At 43.0% G+C, this 26018-nt stretch overlaps 1 protein-coding gene across 1 annotated transcript in view; it reads right to left on the reverse strand.

The window, feature by feature from the left end:
- Positions 1 to 2021: 2021 nt before the first annotated feature.
- LOC147605190 (CRM-domain containing factor CFM2, chloroplastic-like) overlaps positions 2022 to 26018 on the reverse strand; it is an 81472-nt gene continuing 57475 nt past the window's right edge. Inside the window, exons 7-11 of the mRNA XM_086794165.1 lie at positions 4081 to 4140; positions 3753 to 3836; positions 3439 to 3670; positions 3188 to 3318; positions 2022 to 3091 (exon numbers count right to left, since the gene is read on the reverse strand). Coding sequence (XP_086650291.1) covers positions 2792 to 3091; positions 3188 to 3318; positions 3439 to 3670; positions 3753 to 3836; positions 4081 to 4140 — 807 coding nt within the window. The 3' untranslated portion in view covers positions 2022 to 2791. The remainder of the gene's footprint in view (positions 3092 to 3187; positions 3319 to 3438; positions 3671 to 3752; positions 3837 to 4080; positions 4141 to 26018) is intronic.

Consider the following 26018-nt stretch of genomic DNA (forward strand, 5'->3'; position numbering starts at 1 on the left):
TTGCTCTTGAGATCAGTCGTAAATTGATCAATAAGCAATGATTCATCTAGCCTTTTGTGAGGGGACTACATCTCATATGGAGATGCTTAGTTCTAGCAATGTAATCCCGCATTATCTCACCTTCCTCTTGCTTGAGGTTATAGATTTGTGCTATGGGGCTCCAGTGAGAATCCCACTTGAAGGTGTGTCTCAAGACCTCATAGATGGCCTTTCCTAGTGGGTTTAGGGACCTAAACCCACTGGGCTAAGTTTTTCTTCAAGGAAAAGTCCAAATGAGGAGATCTTAGTGGGATCATCAATCCTTCCCATGGCTTCACAAACTTAATGAAACTTCTCTAGGTACTGAATGGGATCTCTCTAGCTCCATTAAGTTTAGTCATAGCATCCTTGAGATATGAATTGGCTTAGTTTTGCCCAAATTTGAGGCTCTTGGTGTCATGTTTATGGCAACCCCTCTTCCCATTTCAAACGTCAGCATGTCTTCCACATATAGTGGTGGAACATAAGGGAAAGGCTACATAAAATCCTCTATTTAAGAATTTAGAGTTTCTTTCTCCAAGATTTGAATAAATCACATTATGAAAATGTATCACATAAGATAAAAGAAATTGAATTAGAAGTAGAAGCATACATTTAATAAGGGTTGATGCACCGGCCCCGAAAAAAAAGTACATATTTAATATGGTGCCAATGAGATGAAAATAAGAGTATCTTACACCAACAAACATTTTTCCAAGGGCCTTGCTATTTTGGAAATTCAGCTTGAAACACCCATAAGGGTATAATTTCACTATGGTTGTTCATAAATTGATTTAAACATGCAAACGTTATCCTTGTTTTGCTATCAAGCAAAGGAATGGGATTGAGAAAAATACATGCTTAATGCAATGGTTTATCCATCCTCAACAAAGGAAGAAAATTGCTTATGACATTTTCATCTTGAATTACCTAGAGAAACAAGGAAAAATGTGAACAATAAAATGTTGAAATAATTAAAAGTCACACCATGGACCAAGGTAAAAAGCCAACAATGGTGATAAATTTAGAAATGATGAGGATGACATTGGGAATAAGCAATAATATTTTCTTAATTTAAATAAATGTGAGGTACAAACTTTTCTTTAATGGCAAACTGTCCATTCCTCGCTAATTCTATAACAATATGGTTGCTGCATAATTTCTTCTTCTTTTTTTGAAAAGATTGGAATTATATTAATGGAAAAAATACATAAAGCTTTTTAAGCTTAGAAGCTAAACTTCAATATCTAAATACTCAAAAAATAGAAAGCTTCATTCTTCATCTATACTCTCTGCAGCCTTATCTCATTTAGGTTTATAAAAGTATGGACAATCGAAACTTAAGCTATCAAAAATCTTAATTTTATACATACCATTTGTTTGTCACACATACTAGTTCATCAAAAATCTCGATTTTACACATACTAGTTGTTTGTCTCACCAAATAAAATACTTTTTTTTTCTGAATCTGCTCTCCCTCATCCACATCATCACAACCGCATTGAAATATAACCTAACTAAAGTCTAATTAAATCTTGATTACAAACTTCATTGGAGAGCTTTATAAAGCTTCGAACAAGATTAAACTGCATGTTCTTCATTTACATATAGCCTCCATACTCCCACACAATCTATCAGTAAGGCATAGTGCCTCAAATCTTTGAGTTTTGGCTAGAACCACAAGCTTCATTGCATATAGCCTCTATGCTCCAACACAATTTATCAGTAAAGCATAGTGCCTTAAATCTTTGAATTTTGGCTAGTACCACAAGCTTTGTTACATAAAGCCTCCAAGAGATGTTACATAAAGCCTCCAGGAGAGTAATGACATAATCCCACAGTCCAACTCTTCTACTGTATAGTGATAATTTCGAAAGCCAGAAAGATCATGATGGCTTCATCTCAATCAGAGACTAGCAGTACATGTAAATATCGATGATGATGATACACAAATCGAATGGCTTCGAAAAGGATGAGTTAATAGTGATTTCTCACCCATGAGGTTACCATCAACACTCGCCATTTATTAACTATGTTCTAGAAAAAGATAACAAATTATTGTGTTGTAAGTGGTATGTTGTTTGCTAGCACAAACTGCACTTGCAATCATGTTGGGACAAGAAATTCCCTATTAAAAGAGTCCATTCATGAAGAGCAGTCTGTACAAAGCACAATTACAGTGAGAAATGAGATCATAGTGGTTGAAGCTACTAGAAACATCCCACTGTGGAGAAGATACAGAGAAATGCAGCATGAGGTCACATGGCTAAATTTACTTGCTTTCTTGTCTACAATTCATTCAACTGCATCAATAGGAGGATGAATTTTTGGTGCGCTCAAATGTTACACACCAGGTAAGCATACCATCATTCAGTTGGTTCTCTCAATTGTGATGTTGGTTGTCAGACGGATAACAGATCTTTTTCCTTCTTTTTCAAGGGGTGGAGTGGAGAGTTTTAAAAAATGCTTCTTGTTGACTTGGAGGAAACATTTGCCCCATCAAGGATGACCAAAACCTGAAAGGTCCTAGCCTTCGCAGTAGAGCAGAGATGAACAGTGCTCCCAGGCAAGCGTCTGTCCACCCGTTATGTTTGATGCTTTGCAAGCATCTGTCCAGTCATTATGTTTGACACTTTGCAAGCATCTGTCCACACATTACGTTTGATGCTTCAGAGCACAGCCCCATCGCTTCTGCCTTTCGTGCAGCTTGCATTGTCATGTGCTCGAGCCTCCACTTGCTCTCCTCGTGTTCTTTGCCAGTTGATCTGTCATCTTAATCCAACTGCTGCCTAAAATCTTCAGCATCTTCCTCTGCCTCCTCATCAGAAAGCATGTCCATGTCATCATCTTCATCTGCTTCCACCTCAATATCAGAAGCATCACCCTCACTTGTCTCGGAAGAATCGTCATCAACCAAATCACAGTCATCTTCCTCTGTTTCCAAGGCAGCACGAAGCTCGGGAGACACTTCCTCATTGCTTCCAGACATTGGTATTTTTTCACCACTTGGCCAACCCCGATACATAATGATTTTGTTCGGTTCTTGAGAGACTAGAACTCCTCCAGTCAAATCCTATAAAACACAAACATAAATTTCCCTTAAAACACCTGTTCAAGAGATAGAAGCTTTGCAAGTGGAATGCATTAACAACCAAAACAAAGCAGTCACCTCTAGTTCATGCACCAAGTCTTGTACCGATGTGCCCCGACCTCTATTCTTCACTCCAATTACTACAAGAGCATGGCTTAAGAAGTGAACACGGAGGGCTCTAGCAAGCCCTACCAGAACATTGCCCTTTCCTGTGTGCTCAAAAAGCTTTACAAATAAGCAAGTGCTGGGCCCCAGTTCACACACACACACACAAAAGCATGGCTTGCTTGGCAGTGGTAAACAAGAGAGGTGTTACATGATTTACATACCAACATTGAAACGGGCTCCTACACCGAGTTTGAGAGCCTTCCTCCTGAGTTTGAGCCTTTCAAGGTTGGTAAGCGGATCAGCCCTATAGATTGGACCCAATCCAACCAATCTTAAAAGCTCTTTCTTGTCTATACGAGGGCTTTCTGTGTGTATTCCATCATCAGATAAGCTGTGTTTATTTCCAGCAGTCACAGGAACCTCTCCTTGTTCATCCTCAAGTACACCATCATTCTAAAAAATACAAGCAGCCAAACAGACAAGCCTCTTCAAATTTGTTAAAAGAATGCCTACATATTTATGTTAAGGAATATACCTCCAGATCTATGGAGGATAGACTGCTGCAGTCAATTCCAAGGGCTACACGTGATATGTCATCTTTAACCTCCCCCACTTCCCTCTGTAACATGGCAATTACCATCACACCAGCATAACCAGATTCAATCAACATGCAAATGTAGACCAACTTGGTATCAATGCAATGACAAGCAGCATTAGTACCCACACCCATGCACGTGCACACGCCATGCAGGAACATGTGCACACGTGCACACACGCACTCACGCCCATGCACACGTGTGCCGACATATACACCCGCGCACACAGGTGCAGGTGTAGAATTGGACCAGATCAAAGATACATACCAGGCCAGCTCTCATTCTACTTATCTCCTCTTCCAAAGCTTGAACGTGCTTTAACAATGACTGCAACCAGCAAAAAAGAGCTACTGAGAAGAGCGACATAAAACTTAAATATATCAACAAATATATACGTCTCACCAAGAAGAGCATATCCAACTTACACCAGGACAATTATGGCAATGCAAACATTTATCAAGAAGACAGTTATGAAGTCTAAGCTAGGTTCTGAATAGAGGATGTTGCAAACATTTGTATCTATAATAATACCACAAGCTGAACTTTACATAAGTGGACACGAAGCTGTCATTAGAAAAACCTGGCAGTGCATACCCTACTCCACTACGCTTGCTGTTACTCCTCTTCCTGAGGTTTATTAAGAGAAACATAAGTGGACACGAGGCTGTCATTAGAAACATACCCTACTCCACTAGGCTTGCCGTTACTCCTCTTCCTGATGTTTATTAAGATAAACAAAAGATGTAATAAGCTTCACATTGCATGACATATATTTCCTAAAGCCTTGAGTAGCAAGGCTTCACATTGCATGACATATATTAAGATAAACAAAAGATGTAATAAGCTTCACATTGCATGACATATATTTCCTAAAGCCTTGAGTAGCAAGGTGCTGCTTCATTGAGAAAAGGCCTACCCGTTTCCGGTGGGAGTAGTTTGAAACCCCTCCATGGTGAAACCGGGGAGAGGGGATCTCGGGACCAAATCACTGAATAACTTTTAATGTAATTACGATTAATGAAATGACCACCACACCACTCACATCACCAGGGAAATAGAAATAAACTATAGGCAACACTAGGGCCGGAATCCCCCCCCCCCTCTCTCTCTCTTCCTTGGCAATGATATATTATCAAGAATACAAGCTTTGGGGGCATTAAATGCCAGATTTCCAAATACACGTGGAATGAGAACATTGTCCAAACAATGGATGTTGTCAATGACAAGAGATCCCCTTTAGGGAAATCCGACCCTTAGCCAGGCTTCTCTCAAATCTCCTCGTCCCTTCTCCCAATCCCAACAACCCCGATGCCCATGGACATTCACAGGTAAAATACCGGGCAATGTTCACGCAAACAAAACAAGTCACACATGCAAGTGCATTTCACAGGCAAATGCTTGTGCGTGATGATTTGGATTAGATCTCCCAACTTGCCATCTTGTACACCAAAACAATCGCAACCATGGGCACCACCCATGCTGGATCCAAATACTGTACTCACTAGAGCAACTGCCCTTGCATGAGTCTAGTTAACTCACTAGGATCACCAACCCTTCCATGAGTTCACATACTCACTACACAAAGTCACCAACTCTTTCATGAGTTTACATACTCGCTAGGGTCACCAACCCTTGCATGAGTGCATAAATTCAGTAGTTAGAGCATAGTAACATGAAACGTTGGTCTGTTTCGTTGTTTTGAAGGTTTCGTTTCGTTTCGTTTCGTTTCGTCTGTTTTGAAGGTTTCGTTTCGTTTCGTTTCGTTTTGTTTGTTTTGGACGAAACGCAAAGGTTTCGAAATGACACTTCTTATATAAACATACCAAATTCATGAAGACTTAGAAGGATTAGGGTTAGGGTTTTCACTAGCTCAAACAGGCGTGGAAAACAAAGAGATGAAGGAACACGACTCCCAATATGCTTCAATGAATAATAAAAAGTGAAGTACAAGCCACATGATAGTGACCCCTAAAGGATAAGTGTTCACATGACCGGCCATAAATGTGCCGGGTGGACCAAAACACTTATAAACTGCATATAAGTGAAAATGAACTAAACTGGGGGAAAAAACCTCCACTAACTGAAGTAAAAAGTGCCCCAGTAACCTACTGATGATCACTAGCACTCCTGTGGGTGCATACACAGCATAAAACCCAACAAACCCCCCTGGAGTGATATGTGATCACTGTACATCATCCACCAAAAGGAAACAAATTCAAAGCATTGCGGAATGCTTCAAATTTCGGACGTGGTAATGCTTTGGTGAAGATGTCTGCCACATTCTGATCTGTAGGACAGTAGATCAGACTGATATCTCCTGCCTGGAGTCTCTCCCGAACAAAATGATAGTGAATCTCAATGTGTTTCGTGCGAGCATGAAACACAGGATTCCTGGCCACAGCAATGACACTCTGACTATCAGTATAGATAGGTGTAGGCTCCTCCACTGAAATATCCATATCAGTCATAAGACGACGCAGCCAAACACACTCAACAGTAGTAGTGTAGGCTGCTCTGTACTCTGCCTCACAAGATGAAGTGGCCACTGTGGTCTGTTTCTTGCTTAGCCAAGAAATGCATGAAGCGCCAAGAAAGAAACAATTCCCACTAGTGGAATGTCTGGTATCAAAATCACCAGCCCAATCTGAATCACTGTAAGCATGTAACTGCATGTCACCCCCCTCAGGATAAAGCAACCCAAGAGACAAGGTACCCTGCAAATAACGGAATACACGCTTCACAGCTTGCCAATGTGACAACCGTGGGCTGTGCATGAATCTGCTCAACTGAGAGACTGCATACTGAATATCTGGCCTTGTATTACACAAGTATATGAGGCACCCAACAGCCTGAGCATATGTAGTGGCATCAAAGGAAACACTGTCATCTTGTAGTGACAGTTTCATCCCAGGCTCCATAGGAGTACTAATAGGCTTGCAATCCTGAAATTTAAACTTCTCCAGAAGTTTAGCAACATAACGTGATTGCAACAACCCAATGCCTCTGTTATCCTGCACAAACTGTATGCCCAAATAGTAATGTACAAGGCCCAAGTCAGACATGTCAAATGTCTGTTGCAGTATCTCTTTAAATGCTGCAATTTTGTCATCATTTGATCCCATGAGCAAGAGATCATCCACATAAAGACTGATGACCAGCAGATCTGTCTCTTCTTTCTTCACATACAAAGTGGTCTCTGATGGACTGTTCACAAATCCCTGAGTGAGTAGAAAAGCATCTATTTTTGCATACCAAGCTCGTGGAGCTTGTTTTAAACCATACAAGGCCTTTTTCAGCCTGCATACTTTCCCCTCATGACCATGTTCTGCAAATCCCATGGGCTGAAAAACTTCCTCCTCGAGGTCCCCATGTAGGAATGCAGTCTTTATGTCCAACTGGTGAACAACCCAACCACGATGTGCAGCCAATGCAATGACACACCTAAGTGTCGACATACGGGATGTAGGAGCAAATGTCTCCTCATAATCAATGCCCTTCTTCTGTGCATAGCCCTTTGCAACTAGACGGGCTTTGTACCTGTCAATGGATCCATCTGCATGTCTTTTCAACTTGTAGACCCATTTAGTACCAATGGCTTTCTTGCCTTTGGGCAGGTCAACCAAATCCCATGTTTGATTCTTTTTAATAGAATCAATCTCATCCTGCATGGCTGTGTTCCAATGCACATTATCTCGTGCATCCACAAACGAATCAGGCTCATCATCATCCTGTAAACTGGCTGCCATAACCAGATTCAAATCCATGATGTGTGCATGCTCATTGGTCCTTGTCTCCCTACGAGTACGACCAGCAAGAGGACCCTCTAAATGGCTGTCCTGTAGTGTCCTCAAATACCATCTAGGTATATGTCTGACCTGTGGTGCCTGCTGTCCCATATTTGGTTCAGCTTCTGGCTCATTTGGCTGCTGAATTTCTGCACCACCTACATCATTTGCTGGCTGTCCATTACCCTCATGAGTTGGATCACCAACTGTGGAATGAAACTCCATGGGTAGAAGACCTTCAAATACATCATTTTCAGCCTGATTTGCCTCATAACCAGCCATGGATAATTCTGATTTTTCATCAAAAATCACATCCCGGCTGATAAATATCTTCCTGGATAGTGGGTCATATAACCTGTAGCCCTTGCTTTCACGGCTATACCCAACAAAAATGCATTTTGTGGCTTTATCATCAAGCTTCCTCCTCAACTCTTTGGGTATGTGTGCATATGCAAGGCACCCAAAGATACGAAAATGCGATACAGAAGGCTTGCGGCCATGCCAAGCCTCAAAAGGAGTAATAGAAACCAATGCCTTTGTGGGACATCGATTCAAAATATGACAAGCACACATTACTGCTTCCACCCAAAAGATATGTGGTAGTCTTTTTGCCTTTAGCATACATCTGGCCATCTCCATGAGTGACCGATTTTTCCTTTCTGCAACTCCATTCTGCTGTGGAGTGTAAGGAGTAGTATACTGATGTTTTATACCTCTACTCCCAAGAAAAGAATTCAGCACATGTGACATATATTCCCCCCCTCGGTCAGAACGGAGAGTCTTCACCTTGCATCCAGACTCTGTCTCAGCAAGTGCTACAAAGGCCAAAAATGCATCATATACCTGTGATTTCTGTGTCAAAGGATAGACCCAGCATATACGTGAGAAGTCATCAATAAATGTTGCAAAATAAAAGCAACCACCTAATGACTTCGTCTGCATGGGACCACAAAGATCACTGTGTATAAGTTGCAACTTTGCAGTTGCTCTTAGAGCCTGATCACGTGGGAAGGAAAACCTGTGCATTTTTCCCAAAATACATCCTTCACAAATGTGATCTGGAGGCTTCTCCATGAGAGGTAGATCTGTAAACATATTATGTCGCTGCATAAGCATAAGACTACCAAAATTTACATGCCCCATGCGAGCATGCCATAACTCCGCATCAACCATAGCTGGAGTAAGAGTGAATGCATGATAAGCAGACTGATCCACTGGCTGAAATGCATCCAACTCATAAAGTCCATGACATAATGTACCAGTAAGCATCAAGGTCAAGGCATTTGCTTTGTCTCTGACCATGCATTTATCATCATCAAAGTGGACTTGCATTCCACAATGTGCTAAAGAAGAAATGGACAACAAATTCTTCTTTATCCCTGGTACATATAAGGCATCTGTAAGGCGGAGAATGGAGCCATCAATGGCTGTAAGCTGAATCTCCCCAATGCCACACACTGGATATGAAGCATTGTTGGCACACTGAACAGTTTTGCCAACAGGGGCAGGGCCAACATGACTAAACAAATCCCTGCGAGATGTGATATGCTTTGAGGCACCACTATCAAAATACCAAGTACATGCATGCTCTGTCATACTGAGTGCCTGTGAAGACCAAGAGGCATCATAGCTGCATGTATAGAAACAGTAATCCCTGTCCTCAACAAAAGAAGCAGTCTCTGGAGGAGCTTTAGGAGCATCATTAACAGACATCCCAGCTTCCTTTGCCTTCTCTTTGGCAATCCTCTTCCTACATTCCGTGATGTAGTGACCTGGCTTCTTACAATAATGACATTTGCCCTTCTTCTTGGGCTGTCCATCACTTTTCTTGGTATCCTGTGAAGAACCACCATCACCTGAATTTTGATTTGCACTCTTTGGCTGAGATTTCCCTTTCCCCTTTTGACCTGTAGTAAATGCTTGTTCAGCATTTGTGTTCATATTCATATTCTTCCTCATTTGCTCCTCTTGTAATAAGAGAGCAACAAGTTCCTGATACTTGAGGGGTTCAACAGCATTCCTCATGCTGAGGTTCAAAGAGGTATGGAAAGCCAAGTAAGATCTTGGCAAAGAGTGCAAGATGGTGGACACAAGCTGTGTCTCAGGAATAATCTCATCCACATTGATGAGTTGCTCTCTCAAATCCTGCAGCTTGTTCAAGTGGGTAGACATATCATCTCCTTCATTCATTTTCTGATTTTCCAGCTCTCTTTTCAAAAATGAGATCCTAGCCTCATTACGAGCAGCATACATTTGCTCCAAAGTCACCCATGCATTCTGTGAAGAGCCAGCTGACCGAATATGAGGTATAATGGACCTCTGAACTGACAATGCAATGAGTGACAATGCTTGTGCATCCCTGGCATCCCATGTCTTTTGAGCATTTGTTCTCTGAACAGGCAATGGCTGTCCTGGAGCCTGTACCTGTTGTCCTCGTCCACGAGCACCCCCTTGGGGAGGGGTCTCTGGAGCCAATGGACCTGGACGTGGTTCATCACCACTAACAAAATCCCAAAGACCTTTTGCCACAAGCACATTTTTCAGCATAAAACTCCACAAGGAGTAGTTCGTGCCATCCAATTTGTCTTCCTTAGACAAATATGTGAATACATCACTTTGCTGTTGATTTGCCATTATGCTTTACGCACAATGTTGTACCTGTTTACCAAAAAACCCAAAAGCAAAAAACCCTGATAACAACTGTACTCCACTGAATACAGTTTACCCAAATCTGCCTGCACTCTCAATCCTCTGAATGTGCAGCTTAATGCACCAATGACTGAGTGGTGCAGCAAATGGCGTACACAATGCCAAAATGCCCCAAAATTTGCTGCACCCAAGCTGTGCAAAAAACCTGTATATTTCCTTGCTAGAAAATCTGCCTGTTGTGCCTGTATATTTTCACAGAGAAAATAAAAATGCCCAATATTCAAAATATGTAATGCTTACCACTTCTGTGCTGAGCAGAAGTACAGTCGACTGTATTGTGCAGGTACACAGCAACTACAGTCGAGGTGCTGTACGGAAGCAGGTACGAAAGCAGTACGGAATCTGAAGGCGGCGCTTACTGTATGTACGGGCAGCAGACGCAGAGGTGTAGCTGAAGGCGGCGCAGTCTTGTACTGAGGTGTACGCAGCAGTACTGCAGGTACAGTCCACCACAGGAACAAGTACAGTTGACTGTACTATACAGGTACAGTCGACTTGTTCTGTACAGAACTGAAGGTGACTGCAGACAGGTACTGATGAAGGCGGCGCTGACAAGTACAGTCGGTGCTGACTGGTACAGTCGGCGCTGACTGTTTACCGGCTGGTACAGTACGATGGCGATGTCAGGTACGGAAGCAGTACGGCGCACAGGTGTACGGGCAGCTGATGCTGATAGTGTACGGACAGGGCTTGAGCTGAGCTTCAATGCTCTGATACCAAATGAAGACTTAGAAGGATTAGGGTTAGGGTTTTCACTAGCTCAAACAGGCGTGGAAAACAAAGAGATGAAGGAACACGACTCCCAATATGCTTCAATGAATAATAAAAAGTGAAGTACAAGCCACATGATAGTGACCCCTAAAGGATAAGTGTTCACATGACCGGCCATAAATGTGCCGGGTGGACCAAAACACTTATAAACTGCATATAAGTGAAAATGAACTAAACTGGGGGAAAAAACCTCCACTAACTGAAGTAAAAAGTGCCCCAGTAACCTACTGATGATCACTAGCACTCCTGTGGGTGCATACACAGCATAAAACCCAACAATTCATAACATAGCCAACAGAAAGATGAAGGTGCATTTTTTGGGGCTAGTGGGTGTGAAATTCATGATTTTGGGAGCAGGTTTTTTCAAAATTTGGGCAAGAAAAGGAGAGAAAGAGAGGAGGAAAGAAACAAGTTGGAAGGGAAGAGGAGAAACGGGAAGAAGGTGAGAAGAAAAGGAGAGAAAGTTGGAAGGCAAGAAAAGGAGAGAGAGGAGGAGAAAAGAGTAGGGAAGAGGAGGGGTGGACCATGGACGAGAAGAGAGAAAGATGAGAAGGGAAGAGGAGGCGTGGAGGAGAAGAAGCAAAGGAGTGAAGAGGAGGAGTGGACGAGAGGAAGAGGCGAAGCAGCGGGCTGCAACCGGGAAGAAGCGAAGTGGCAAATGGGCAGCAAACGGGCGAAAATTACGACAAAAATCACATTTGCCAAAAAAAAAAAAAAACTTTCGACTGTTTTTTTGACCTGACTTTACATTTGGGCGAAACATTGTTTCGATGGACAGGTTTCGTTTTGTTTCACGACATTTTGTGCTAGAAACGTTTCGTGCGGTTTCAAGAGGGCAAAACACATTTTATGTTACTATGAGACAAAGTCATCAACTCTTCTTACTGACTTAGAGTCACCAACTCTTATATGAGTGAATCCATCATGCTCCATGAAATCCTATGAGTGAATCCATCATGCTCCCAGAAATCCTTCCGCATGTCACATATCTCTGGAGAATTGTGACATCCCCCTCGGCTTCTAATCACTTGTCCGCAGCTAAAAAGCATCCATATATGCAGTAAGGAGATCCGGATACCCCTTAAAATATTCTTCATCAACCCACTTCGCATCAAGTGCTGGGTTCTTTTTGAATTTAACCATAAATCTACGAACAAGCCTCCCACGAGGCGCTTTTCGTTCTTTGTGGAAGACAATTTGCTCAAGCTGTAGGATTTCTTCCAATTCATCAATCTCAGGTTGATCCTCCACTACCGGTTCCAGAGGATCAGGACCAACATATGGTTTCAAGAGACTGACATAAAGGCATTATGTATCCACACCAATGATTTGACTATACCAATCAAAATGCTACCTCATTGATCTTCTCCAAGATCTGAAATGGTCCATAATACCTGCAAGATAGCTTGGGATACATTTTCTCTTTGCCTATCTTCTTACGCGAGCTTTTTGGAATTTCAATAAAACCCAATCACCCTCCTTAAATTGCAACTGTTTCTGATATTTACCTGCAGGTTTTTTATGCTTTTCTTGGGGTTTTTGTATGGCTATTCTGACCTGTGAAAAGGCAATATCCAGATCCCTGACATACTCATCTGCTGCAAATATTTCATCCTTTGTGCATAGGATAGAAGGCAAAACAACTTTTTCCATAAACAATTTCAAAGGGTGCCTTTCCTGTAGAAGTATGCACTATATTTTTGTAAGCAAACTCAACAAGCGGTAAATACTTCTCCCATTCTAACTTGCGGTCAGAGACGTAAGATTTCAGCAAATCAAGCATTGCTGAATTTGCAATTTCACTCTGCCCATCCCTCTGTGGATGATATGCCAAAGCGAAATTCAGCTTGGTTCCCATATTATCAAATAGTGCGTGCCAAAGAGACTAGTGGTGCAAGGGTCACAATCCCCCACAATTGTCTTTGGCATGCCATGATGCTTGAAGATTTGGGCCAAAAATATCTTCGCCATATGCTCTAGCTTTACCGTCTTGCACTGGAATGAAATGTGCCTGTTTACTGAACCTGTCCACAATAGTCCAAATAGCATCATTCCCTTGATGTGTTTTTGGAAGATCCATGATAAAATCCATGATACTCTCCCTAGGCTGATTCGGAATCGGTAACGGCTGAAGCAACCCTGGGGTCTTATGCCTCTCAAATTTGACCTTTTGGCAAACCAAACATTGGCGAACATAATCATCAATGTCTTTACGCATGTGATGCCAAAAGAAATACTTCTCCAAAGCCTGCGTAGTGGCAAGAATGCCTCTATGTCCTACATAAGGTGGTATATGGCATTCCTCCAACACTTTTTGCCTTAAGTTTTTATGCAGACAAAGGCGGTTATGCATCATCAAATACCCATCATGTATGGAATAATTCGGGGCTGAATTACCATGTTTTAAATCAGCCCATATATGCTGAAAATCATCATCTGTGTGATAGGCGTCACGCATATCTGAGAGATCTTGATGATAGGCCACGGTAAATGGCATGAACTTTAGGCCTTCGAGTAGGCACATCACCCACTACATTCCTCTTTCCGGGAGTGTGTAGAATCTGAAAATGAAACAGAGAGGAAATTTGCCCGTCTCATATGCTTTTTAGACAACGGTAAATTCATGTCACATGCACTCTGCACTGTAGTGCATGGTGACAAACTGGCTCATCATCATCAGTGCAACATTGTAACAGTATTAGTTCCATTCAGAATGATATTTGTCGTACACCGTGACCCCATTGTAATCCTCAGTCCAGGATAAGTCAGGCACGAGCTACGTAGGTCATTCTCAGCCATAGCAAGTCGATCAGTCAGTCTAAGTCCCTTAGCCCACTTAAAGAGACGCATTCACGCATATACAGTCAATAGAAACCTTAGGGTTTGCATCAGAAAGCATCCTGCACATTGCACATCATTCATGCATAGTATCTAGACCATTGCACGAACCCCAGATATCATCCAGTATTTATCAAGATATTTACTAGGATTTTTTTGATATTTTTCCCAACATTTTCAGTATTTTATACACATTTATGCATTATTCATTGGACATGAGCAGTCGGCTGGCCAGCTCAGTAGCCAGCTGACTGGCTCATTCAGCCCATATAAATAGAGCCCTTGCATAATCATTCTCTCATTCATTCATATTCAGCAAAGAGCATTCATGCGTATCATATTCAGCCTTGCATCCACTTCAGTTCCATGTGTTTTGGAGAAGCGTGTCATCGTACAACAAAAGGAGCATCAACGCTTATGCATTCAGCCCTCCATCAACCGCATCAGTTCTCAGCATTCAGCCGTCAGTAAACCTTGCGTTTTCTGCATCCATACAGTTTTCAGCATTCATCTTATCATCGTTTTGCTCCAGCCTCTTGGTGAAGGTAAAACGCAGCATTCACATTCATTTACAGCATTCATACTCAGTCTAGAACAGTCCCAAACAGCCCCCCTCTTAGCCCTAGCTTTGCAACCCTCCCTCATTCCATTGGGAAGAGTGCATAGGCTCGAGATTGGACATCTTTGGTGTTTCTATAGCAGTGTACAGTTCAGCCAAACACTTGGTCTTCAAAGGTCTTGCGTTTGGCTTATCGTCGTCAGTCACACCGTCAGTCTCTTTAAAGATAATAAAGCAAATACTATCTCAGTAACGGGATAGGGGGCCCTTCAATGGGTAATTCGAGACCCCATACAGTGTACAGTTCTCATCCTCTCTCGTATCTCTTAAAAGTTTGAAGTATTAAAGTGGATTGCTAATGTCACCATCTCTGGCAGACGTCTGGAATGATGTCATGATTGAATACATGTGGAAGGGCTCCATGGAAGGATTGGTATCCTGGTGTGAGTTCCTAGCATGATTTATAAACTCATGGAAGGGTGGTAACCCTGATGAGTGACTCTGGACTAATGGAAGGGTGGTTACCCTGGTGAGTACTTTTTGGTCCTGTGTGGACGACGCCTGTGAACGGGCTAGTTGGATGTACAAGATGTAAGTTGGGAGATTTCATCCACTGCACCAGCATATGTATGTGAGTTGCACATGCATGGATGACTTGTTTTTGATGCCTGGACATTGCTTGGTATTTTGCCTGTGAATGTCCACGGGCACCGAGGATGCCTGGACAACCCGTGGATACGCGTGTGCACACCTGTTTGGGACTCATATGGTTTCCTTATGTGTTTTGCAAGTGGTAAGTGTGCACACTTAACCCAATTTATTCATTATTTCATGTTACTAAGGTTTATTGGGTGCACGGTTTACATTCACTTAAAGTGTGGGCAGACACACTTATAATTTTATAAGTGAGTTAATCAGGCCTGGGGATGTGATCTGGTGGAACCTGTGGGTGGCTAGTGAGCCAAAACCATGGTTGGTTACTGTTTTGCAGGTTTGGGACAACACTTTGTTAGAGGGTTGGTGACCACTCTATCAAAGTATAGGAGTGGTTGGTGATCACTCTACCCTAGTTGGTGACCGAGGGTATTTCTACAGGAGCGGCTGGTGATCGCTCAACCTTGGTTGGTGACCGAGGGTGTTGCAACAGGAGTGGTTGGTGACCGAGGAGTTGCAGGTAATGTGTTTACCTATGTTTTTACAGTTGGATAAATCTGGTGTCGGCTGGATGAGTATGTACTCTTCGGGCACCCGCATCTTGTAAATATAAATACTTCTATTGGTAATAAAGATACCTCAGGGGGGGCTGGCCCAACTTCAGCCCCTAGTGCTGTGTCATGCGCAAGTTGGTTTATGTTTGTAGGATGTATATGCTCATGTAATGTTTCACAATGATGGTAATTTTGTATATGCCAAGAATGGTTGATGTATGTATGTTGTTTTGGTAGTGAATTGGTTCCGTATACACGTGCCCATTTGTGACAGTGGTATCAGAGCAATGGCTTCTTTCTTTGCTTGAGAAAGACGATTTTTGGGCATACGGAAAGCTTTTTTGCTGAGCATACAGATTGTGACCAGGCTGATGTACTTTCAGAGCTAGAGGCTCTCAAGCGTCAAGTTAGACGCTATCGTGAGGAGACAGTGAATTGCAGTCTCTCAAGAATGACCCTGATATGCAAAGGGTTTTGAATGAAAACAAAAAGAAGGATTCAGGAGACGATGCAGCCTTTGAGGCCATAGTAGCAAAGATGGGATATGAAGATCCTAAAAAGCTGGCCATATCTTATTTGAAAGGCAAAAAGGATGTATTGGGTGATGCAAGTACAAAAAGGACTCCCCGTGTGGAAGCACATGCAGATTCCAGTACATCAGGAGATGTAGATCCTCGTCACCGTTATGCATCTTCACGCCGAGAGCGTTCTTCAAGTGAAGATTCTCACCACTCCAGGAGCCTGTCTCGAGTACGTGGGAAGAGACCCAGGCATGAGTCACCTAAGCCTAGACATGAGGCTAGAGACAGGTCTCGTTCTAAAAAGAAGCTGAGAGTTCAAGTCAAGAGACAAAGATGTAAAGTTTGAGAACTTCTATGGCAAGATTGATACTACGAAGTCGCTTGCTTTTGTGAGACAATTTGAAATTGCTTTTTGCAATGAAGATTTCTCTGAGAAGTCTAAACTCAGGCATGTGGGTATGCATCTCAAAGAGACAGCTAGTGATTGGTTAATGGCCAAGCTTTTGGATGCAAGTGCTACCCGCACATGGGATGACTTTAAAATTCAGTTTTATGCTCAATTCTTGCCTACAAACTTTGCCAAGAATGTACGCAAAGAGTGGGATTGGTTGAAGCAGGATGAAGGGGAGACAGTGCAGACATATATAGCTAAGTACTGGAAGGTACTGCTGAAAGTTACTCCCTTTATGTCTCTTTCTAATGGGGAGAAGAAACGGAAGTTTGAATCAGGTTTGCACCCCATCATTCAAGAGAGCTTACAGGTGTACCCTACCACGTATCGATGATATTTTGGATAGGTTAGAGGGTGCAGCATGTTTTAGCCGCATCGATCTTAAGAGTGGATATCATCAAATACAGGTGGCCCCTCAGGATATTCATAAAACTGCTTTTCGTACGCAGTTTGGGCTTTATGAGTTCTTGGTGGTCCCGTTTGGACTTACCAATGCTCCTGCCACCTTTAACAGTATGATGGATCGTACCTTCAGAGCACACAGAAAGTTAACAGGTACTTTCTTTGATGACATCATTGTGTTCTCTAAAGATGAAGAGCAGCATAAGCAGCATTTGGCCATAGTGTTTGAAGAGCTTCGTTGCCATAAGCTCTACATTAATGGCAAGAAGAGTGAATTTTTCTTGGCCGAAATTCACTACCTTGGTCATATTGTCTCCAAGGATGGAGCACGTATGGATCCCGCTAAGTTGCAGGCTATAAAAGATTGGCCTGAATTGAAGAATGTACATGAGATTAGGAGTTTTCTGGGATTATGCTCATATTATCGCCGGTTTATTAAGCTCTTCGCCGAGATTGCTTCACCTTTGCATGATTTAACAAAGAAGAAAGCTACTTTTCACTGGGGTGACAAGCAAAGAAATGCCTTTCTTAAGTTGAAGGAAGCAATCATGATTGGACCGGTGTTGATCATTCCAGATTTACATAAACCTTTCTCAATGGAATGTGATGCATGTGGGAGTTGTATTGGTGCAGTGTTGAACCAAGAAGGCCATGCAATGGCATATGAGAGTCGTTGGTTGCAACATGCCGAACTCCACTTGCAGGTTTACGAGACAGAGTTATTGGCAGTGATTCATGCTCTCACGATGTTGAAGTAGCATTATCTTTTGGGAGCTGAATTTACCGTTAAGACTGATCATCAAAGTCTACGGTATTTTCTTACACAGACTAAGCTATCTGAGAAATATATGAGATGGGCAAACTTCCTATCTATGTTTCATTTTCAGATTTTACATACTCTTGGTAAGAAGAATGTAGTGGCCAATGCGCTATCCCGAAGGCCTCAAGTAAGTGCTATTACAGTAGCCTATCATCAGGACTTATCAGATATGCGAAATTCTTATCATACAGATGATGATTTTCAACATATATGGGCTGGTTTTCAGCAGGGTATAACAGCCCCGAATTACTCCATACGTGATGGGTATTTGATGTTTCATAATCGCCTATGTGTATATAAGGATTTGAGGCAGAAAGTAATGGATGAATGCCATGCACTGCCTTATGCAGGGCATAGAGGAATCCTTGCCACTACACACGCTTTGGAGAGAGACTTCTTCTAGCCAGGAATGCGTAAAGACATAGATGACTATGTGCGCCAATGCATGGTTTGCCAGAAAGTTAAGTTTGACAAGCATAAGACTCCGGGGTTGCTTCAACCGTTGCCGATTCCGAATCAGCCTTGGGAGAGTATTGCCATGGATATTATCACACGTCTTCCTAAGTCGCAGCAAGGGAATGATGCCATCTGGACTATTGTGGATAGGTTCAGTAAGCAGGCAAATTTTACTTCGGTACGGAAGACCATAAAGCCAGAGCATATGGCAAAGATATTTATGGCACAGGTTTTCAAGCATCATGGTATGCCAAAAACGATTGTGGGGGATCGTGATCCTCGCCACAAGTCTCTTTTGGCGAGCATTGTTTGATAACATGGGAACGAAGCTGAATTTCTCTTCTGCATATCATCCAGAGACAGATGGGCAGAGTGAGATTGCAAATTTAGCAGTGCTTGATCTTTTGAAATGCTATGTGGCTGATCGCAAATCAAATTGGGAGAAGTATTTGTCACTGGTAGAGTTTGCTTACAACAATACAGTGCATACTTCTACGGGCAAGGCGCCCTTTGAGATTGTTTATGGCAAGATTATTTTGCCACCTATTCTTCGCACAAAGGATGAGATATTTGCAGCAGATGAGTATGTAAGGGATTTGGATACGGCCTTTGCCACCACAGGTCCGGACAGCCATTACAGAGATCCCAGGATAAGCATAAGAAAGCTACAGATAAGCATAGAAAGCAATTGGATTTGAAGGATGGAGATTGGGTTTTATTAAAATTCCAAAAGACTCGCCTTCGCAAGCAAACTGGGAAAGATGGTAACTATCCGAAGCTATCTTGCAGGTATTATGGACCATTTCAGATCTTGGAAAAGATCAATGACGTAGCTTACAGGCTGTTGTTGCCAGATCATTAGCGGATTCATAATGCTTTCCATGTCAGTCTCTTGAAGAGATATATTGGTCCTGAGCCAGTGGAGCCGGTTATGGAAGATCAACCCGAGGTTGATGAGCTGGAAGAGGTATTGCAGCCTGAGCAGATTGTTTTTCACAAGGAACGGAAAGTTGCTAGAGACAGGCTTGTCTGTAAGTACCTTGTGAAGTTCAAGAACTATCCAGCACTCGATGCAAAGTGGATGGACGAGGCATATTTTAAAGATTATCCAGATCTTCTTGCGGCCTACTTGGAAGCTTTTCAGTTGCGGACAACTGACTAGAAACCAAGGGGAATGTCACCACTTCTCTGGCAGACGTCTAGAAAGACATCATGATTGAATACATGTGGAAGGGCTCCATGGAAGGATTGGTATCCTCGTGTGAGTTCGTGGCATGATTTATGAACTCATGGAAGGGTGATAATCCTGCTGAGTGACTCTCAACTCATGGAAGGGTGGTTACCCTGGTGAGTACTTTTTGGTCTTGTGTGGACGACGCCTGTGAACGGGCTAGTTGGATGTACAAGATGTAAGTTGGGAGATTTCATCCACTATGTTTGTGCACCAGCAAATGTATGTGAGTTACACATGCATGGATGACTTGCCTGGACATTGCTTGGTATTTTGCCTGTGAATGTCCACGAGCACCGGGGACGCCTAGACAACCTGTGGATACGCGTGTGCACACCTGTTTGGGACTCATATGGTTTCCTTATGCGTTTTGCAAGTGGTAAGTGTGCACACTTAACCCAATTTATTCATTATTTCATGTTACTAAGGTTTATTGGGTGCAGGGTTCACATTCACTAAAGTGTGGGCGGACACACTTATAATTTTATACGTTAGTTCATATCAGGCTGGACTATTTTTTAATGAACCAAGGCCAATTATGAGAGATGGGCACCCGGGCACTCCCAAATAGCTCCACGAGATGCTATTCTGGGTGTGGGAGGGCCAGAGTGGGCAAGCCCTGACTTGTAGAGCACTCATCTAAAAAAACGTGGGCTGTTAGGAGCTGTTTGGACAGGAAAAACAGAAAGTTTACTCATTTGCATGAGCTACCGGTGGAGTACATGCCAAGAGCAAGAGTCCCAGGGTTGGCTGGCTGCTATTTCTCTCTCTTTCTCTCTCTACAGGGCTGGCCGACTGCATCTACAGGGCTGCAGGCTGTTAGATTTGTTTCCAGAAGCTCGCGCATGGCTGTTGGGATTGTTTTGTGCTACTCTGCTGAGAAAAGGGCTTGGACAGAGTGAACAGAGCCTCAACAGGGGCTGACTGACTGACTGTTGTAAGGGCCATTATTGGCTGTTTTTACAGGTTTGCAGGAGGTTTCTCGCGACATAACTTGAGTAAACATGTCCCTAGACAAGTATCAGGCCTGGGGATGTGATCTGGTGGAACCTGTGGGTGGCCAGTGAGCCAAAACCATGGCTGGTTACTGTTTTGCAGGTTTGAGACAGCACTTTGGTTGGTGACCACTCTATCAAAGTATAGAAGTGGTTGGTGATCACTCTCCCCTGGTTGGTGACCGAGGGTATTTCTACAGGAGCGGTTGGTGATCGCTCAACCTTGGTTGGTGACCGAGGGTGTTGCAACAGGAGTGGTTGGTGACCGAGGAGTTGCAGGTAATGTGTTTACCTATGTTTTCACAGTTGGATAAATCTGGTGTCGGCTGGATGAGTGTGTACTCTTCGGGCACCCGCATCTTGTAAATATAAATACTTTTGTTGGTAATAAAGATACCTCAGGGGGGCGCTGGCCCAACTTCAGCTGTCATGTGCAAGTTGGTTTATGTTTGCAGGATGTATATGCTCATGTAATGTTTCACAATGATGGTAATCATGTATATGCCAAGAATGGTTGATGTATGTATGCTGTTTTGGAAGTGAATTGGTTCCGTATACACGTGCCCGTTTGTGACAATTAAACTCGCGAACCTCGGGATACAGAAGATGGTGTGAGCATTTGTGTGACAAGATCCTCCAATACGAATACTTCCGCTGCATGTTAAATTGGTATCAGATTCAGCTTGTCCACAGACACCGGATCCTAGCGTGAGGGCATCCTTGGATGGTCAGATTGCGTTCCGGCACAACCACCGACTTCAGCATCGTGTCTACAGAGGAGAGTACCCATTAGTCGGAAGACGTCTCCCCCGAAGGAGACCTTGCTCTTCCGACTACAACAGACACCATAGCTCTTCTTAGAGCTGAGAACCAGCTGCTCATGGGGCGTCTCCAACTCTTGGAGGCAGCAGCAGCACGTCCTCCTCCGCCTCCAGCAGCCCCCGACTACATCTCCCTCTTCTTTCAGATGGAACAACTAAGGAGAGAAGACGAGGCCCGAAGGAGAGAAGAAAAAGCAGAAGCAGAAGCTAGAATGCAACAAGCAAAAGCAGAAAGATGGGACTATGAGGAAGCCCAACACAACACAGGATCAACGAAGACCGGCGTCAGGCTGAACTCGCCACTCGGGAGCACCAACGAGAGCTCGATCGAGAACGTATGTTACTCGAGCACCAAAGGGAAAGGAGGCCATTCATCTTAGATACTAGCACCTCTCTTCAGCATCCCCCACCTCAGGTGCCACCAGCCAGCAGTCCGCAACATCAACTACTGTCATTCGCCGTCAACCTAATTTTAGTAAGTATGATGGTAAGTGTGATCATTTCGCAGTAAATCAGTTCATTCATCAATTTACTGTTCATTTTCCATTAGCTAGGATCACAAAGCGGCTGCCCATCTCACTGGTGAGGCAGTCACTTGGTGGCAGCATTGGTCTAATCTTTATACAGACCAGACCACAGGTGTCACAGATTTTAGCTGGGATACCTTTGTCCATGACCTGAAGACCAGATTCCTCCCGTCCCAGTACATGACCGATCTAGTACATGACCGGTCTAGCAGATGAGTTCTATGGACTCAGACAGAACGGAACACCAGTGCTTCAGTTTTCCGGCAAGGTTATTACTTTGGCACAGCAATTAGGGCTATCTGCGTAGGCCAAGATGGAGCAATTCATTCGTGGATTGGATCCTAACATTTGGTTCACAGTTCGCAACTTTGAACCCAGTACATATAACCGGGCTTTGACTCTCGCTTAGAATGAAGAAATGAAGATGAACGGAGGCAAGCCCAAGCCCTAGCTCTAGTTCAGGGGGTAAGGAGTCCAAGCCTAAGAAAACCCCTGAGGAAAAGGCTAAAGCAGGCATCACTGGAGGCTATCTTCCTCCAAAGGAGCAAAGACAATATCAATCAAAAAACCGATGTTCTTTCTGTCATACCATTGGGCATGGTAAGAAGGATTATCCAAAAAGGCAAGCGGAGTAAGCCTCCAAAGAGCCTTCTGCCACAGTTGCCGTAGTATCCCCCGCTCCTCCAGACCCGCCTGCTACCACAAACGCAGTTCAGATCTTACCTTCTATGCATCCCATGCCATTCGTGGTACTTGATGCTAAGCAAGAGGGTGAGGCAACAACCACACAGAAAAGCCTGATGCGAGCTTATGGCTCTGCCAAGGACCGACAGTTCATAATCCTTTTTGACATGGGCAGTTCTAAGAACGCTCTCTCTCCCCAGTTGGCTACCAACATGAGTTGTACCTTAGTGCCCTATCATTTCGAGGTAGACGGGTTTACACCTAGTCTCCGCACCCACATATCTCAACGGGCACAACAGTTTTCTTTTCAAGTTCAAAAGGTCTCATTCCAACGAGATTTCATTGTCTCTCGTCTTTTGGGATGTGACATGATCTTAGGAATCCAGTGGTTTCGTCAGTATGAACCTATTCCCAATTGGGGACAGGACACCTTTATTATCTCTAAAGGTTTACCTGAGCCTGTCATGATTCGGGGAGATAGGAGCATTCTTGGCATTCCTGTGATTTCTCATCTCCAGGCCCGACAAGCTATCCACAAGGGAGCAGAAGGAGCATTGATTTATGCTCAGATAGCTTCTATCTCATCGATAACCGCCGCTGTCTCATCTTCTTCAGTCCCTCAGTTGGCAGATCTCCTTTCTCATTCAGACATTTTTAAGGATGATCTCCCACCCAGTATCCCACCCTCTCGTCTTGTGAATCATCATATCGATTTGGTCCCTAGGGCAGAACCTCCTAGCAAGTTTCCCTCTTGTCTTTCCAAGACTTTCAAGGGCAAGCTAGAACAACAGTCAGTTGTCAACCATTTGAAACCTGTTCCTTATGGACGCATTTTCACAGTCACCATAGACCACCAAGCAATTAAGCGGGTCTCGAAAATGCCAAGTGCCCAGTGGAGTGATCAGTACACCATACAGGGTCAACTCTTCCACCAGGTTGAAGGAATGATTGAGTACATCCATGGTCAACATAATCCAGTAGCAAATGTTCTTAGTAGAAAGACCAACATCCAAACCATTCAGGAGTCTACCATTCTCAACATCTCTGGAAAAAACTTAAAAAGCATAGAATATCAGTATGTCAATTCCGCAGAGTTTGATACTCAACCCAATTTGGCCCTCAGTTTTGAGCCTGGCCATTATTCAATTCATAGACAAGCAAGTAAGTTTAGACGAGATATCCACTTCAAGAAAGGGGATAGGGTCTATTTGCGTATCATGAAACAAAGATTGAAACAAGTGGGTAAACGTGGCTTATCGTCAGTCACACCGTCAGTCTCTTTAAAGATAATAAACCAAATACTATCTCGGTAACGGGATAGGAGGGCCTTCAGTGGGTAATTCAGGACCCCATACGTTCTCATCTCTCTCTCATATCTCTTTAAAGTTTGAAGTATTAAAGTGGATTGCTAAACTCACGAAACTCAGGATACAGAAGACGGTGTGAGCATTTGTGTGACAGGATCCTCCAATACGAATAATTCCGTTGCATGTTACAATTCAGCTCCCAACAAATAATGTTTCCACATCGTGAGAGCATGAATCACTACCAAAAGCTCCTTCTCATAAACCTGCAAATGAAGTTCCGTGTATGCTACAACATGTCCTTCTTGGTTTAATACTGCACCAATACAATCTCCACATGCATCACATTCAAATGAAAAGCCTTCTTTTGTACATCACCCCACTGAAATACTGTCTTTTTCTTGGTGAGATCATGTAATGGCGAAGCAATTTCAACAAAGTGCTTAATGAACCATCAGTAATACGAGAATAATCCCACAAAACTTCAAACTTCATGAACCATCCGCAACTCTGGCCTATCCTTGATTGCTTGCAATTTGGCTGGATCCATGTGTACACCTTCCTTTGATACAATGTGACCAAGATAGTGGATTTCTAATAAAAAGAATTCACTCTTCTTACCATTAATGTAAAGCTTGTGACTACGAAGCTCTTCGAACACAATAGCTAAGTGCTCTCGGTGTTGTCTCTCATCTTTGGAAAACACAATGATATCATCAAAGAAGGTACCAGTAAAGTGTCTGTGTGTTCTGAAAATCATGTCCATCATCCAATTGAACGTGGCCGGTGCGTTGGTAAGTCCAAATGGCACTACCAAAAACTCATAGAGCCCAAACTGCATACGAAAAGCAGTTTTATGTACATCCTGCGGTGCCACTCGTATTTGATGGTAGCCGCTCTTGAGATCAATTCGGCTAAAGCAAGTTGCACCTTCCAGCTTGTCCAGAAGGTCATCAATGCACGGAATAAGAAATCTGTTCTTTATTGTAATCTTGTAAAGAGCACGATAATCGACGCACATTCTGCATGTACCATCCTTCTTTTGCACCAATAACACGGGTGAACAATAAGGAGAAGAGCTGGGTTGTATCAACCCTTTTTCTAGCAAGTCATTTACTTGCACCATAATCTCTTCTTGTTTACTAGCACTTGCCCTGTATGGAGGCCGATTGGGCGGTGTGCTACCAAGTATCACATCAATACGGTGATCTTCGGGACGCTCAGGTTGCAACTCACCAAGCAGTGCATCTCTAAAACAATCACTATAGTGAGGTAGGAAATCTACTCACTCTCGAGTTAGTTGATAACATTCACTCTTTCATGCTCAGCACTCTCTTACAAAAAGCAAGTAAGAACAAGCTGATTTCTTTATAACCTTATTACCTGTACATGACTGACAATATGTATGGTAGTTCCTAGAGTACCAACATCTATAACAATCTCTCTACCTCTACGCATGAAATTGATCTTCTTTGTTTTATATGATTTCTTTGGCTCCATATGAGCATGGCCAAGGCATTCCCAACAAAACATCACAGCCAGTGAGAGGAGCAACCATAAAGCTCTCATGATCAAGATAGCCATGTATGTGAATACGGAGTTTGCCAATAATTGGCGTTACATTCACTCCTTCATCTTCAAAAGCTGCATCTCCATGCCATAATCTGATTCATCCAACCCTATGGTGGCAACCATCAGCAGAGCAACAAAATTGTCCGTGGATGTATGATCACAAAGAAAGTGCAAGTTGATCTTTTAGTTGTCCCCATGCTTTACATATAAGTCTTTCACTTAAAGTATGACCTGTGTTTCCCAGTACATCCGACACAGCATTTACATGAGGCTTTTCAATGCCACTATCTGCATTTTTTGGGTTTCGTAGGCACCTAATCTTTAATACCACATCCAAAACATTTTCCATCACGTGCATACTCAATCCTCTACTGTTTTGACAATCCATGGTCATTGCATTTGTCCCACGGCTTCTTGAATGAACGTTCCTTTGTATCCTCGGAATCTTTTTGATCACTTTTTAAGGACTGTCCACAATCGGCTTAGATCTGTCTTGTTTTATGTGTAACTTCTCCACTACGGTCGCCAAATGTGTTAACTATTGAAGAGTT

The sequence above is a fragment of the Cibotium barometz genome, chromosome 60 (assembly GCF_041138505.1).
Source record: "Cibotium barometz isolate CiBa-2024 chromosome 60, ASM4113850v1, whole genome shotgun sequence".
Lineage (NCBI taxonomy): Eukaryota > Viridiplantae > Streptophyta > Polypodiopsida > Cyatheales > Cibotiaceae > Cibotium > Cibotium barometz.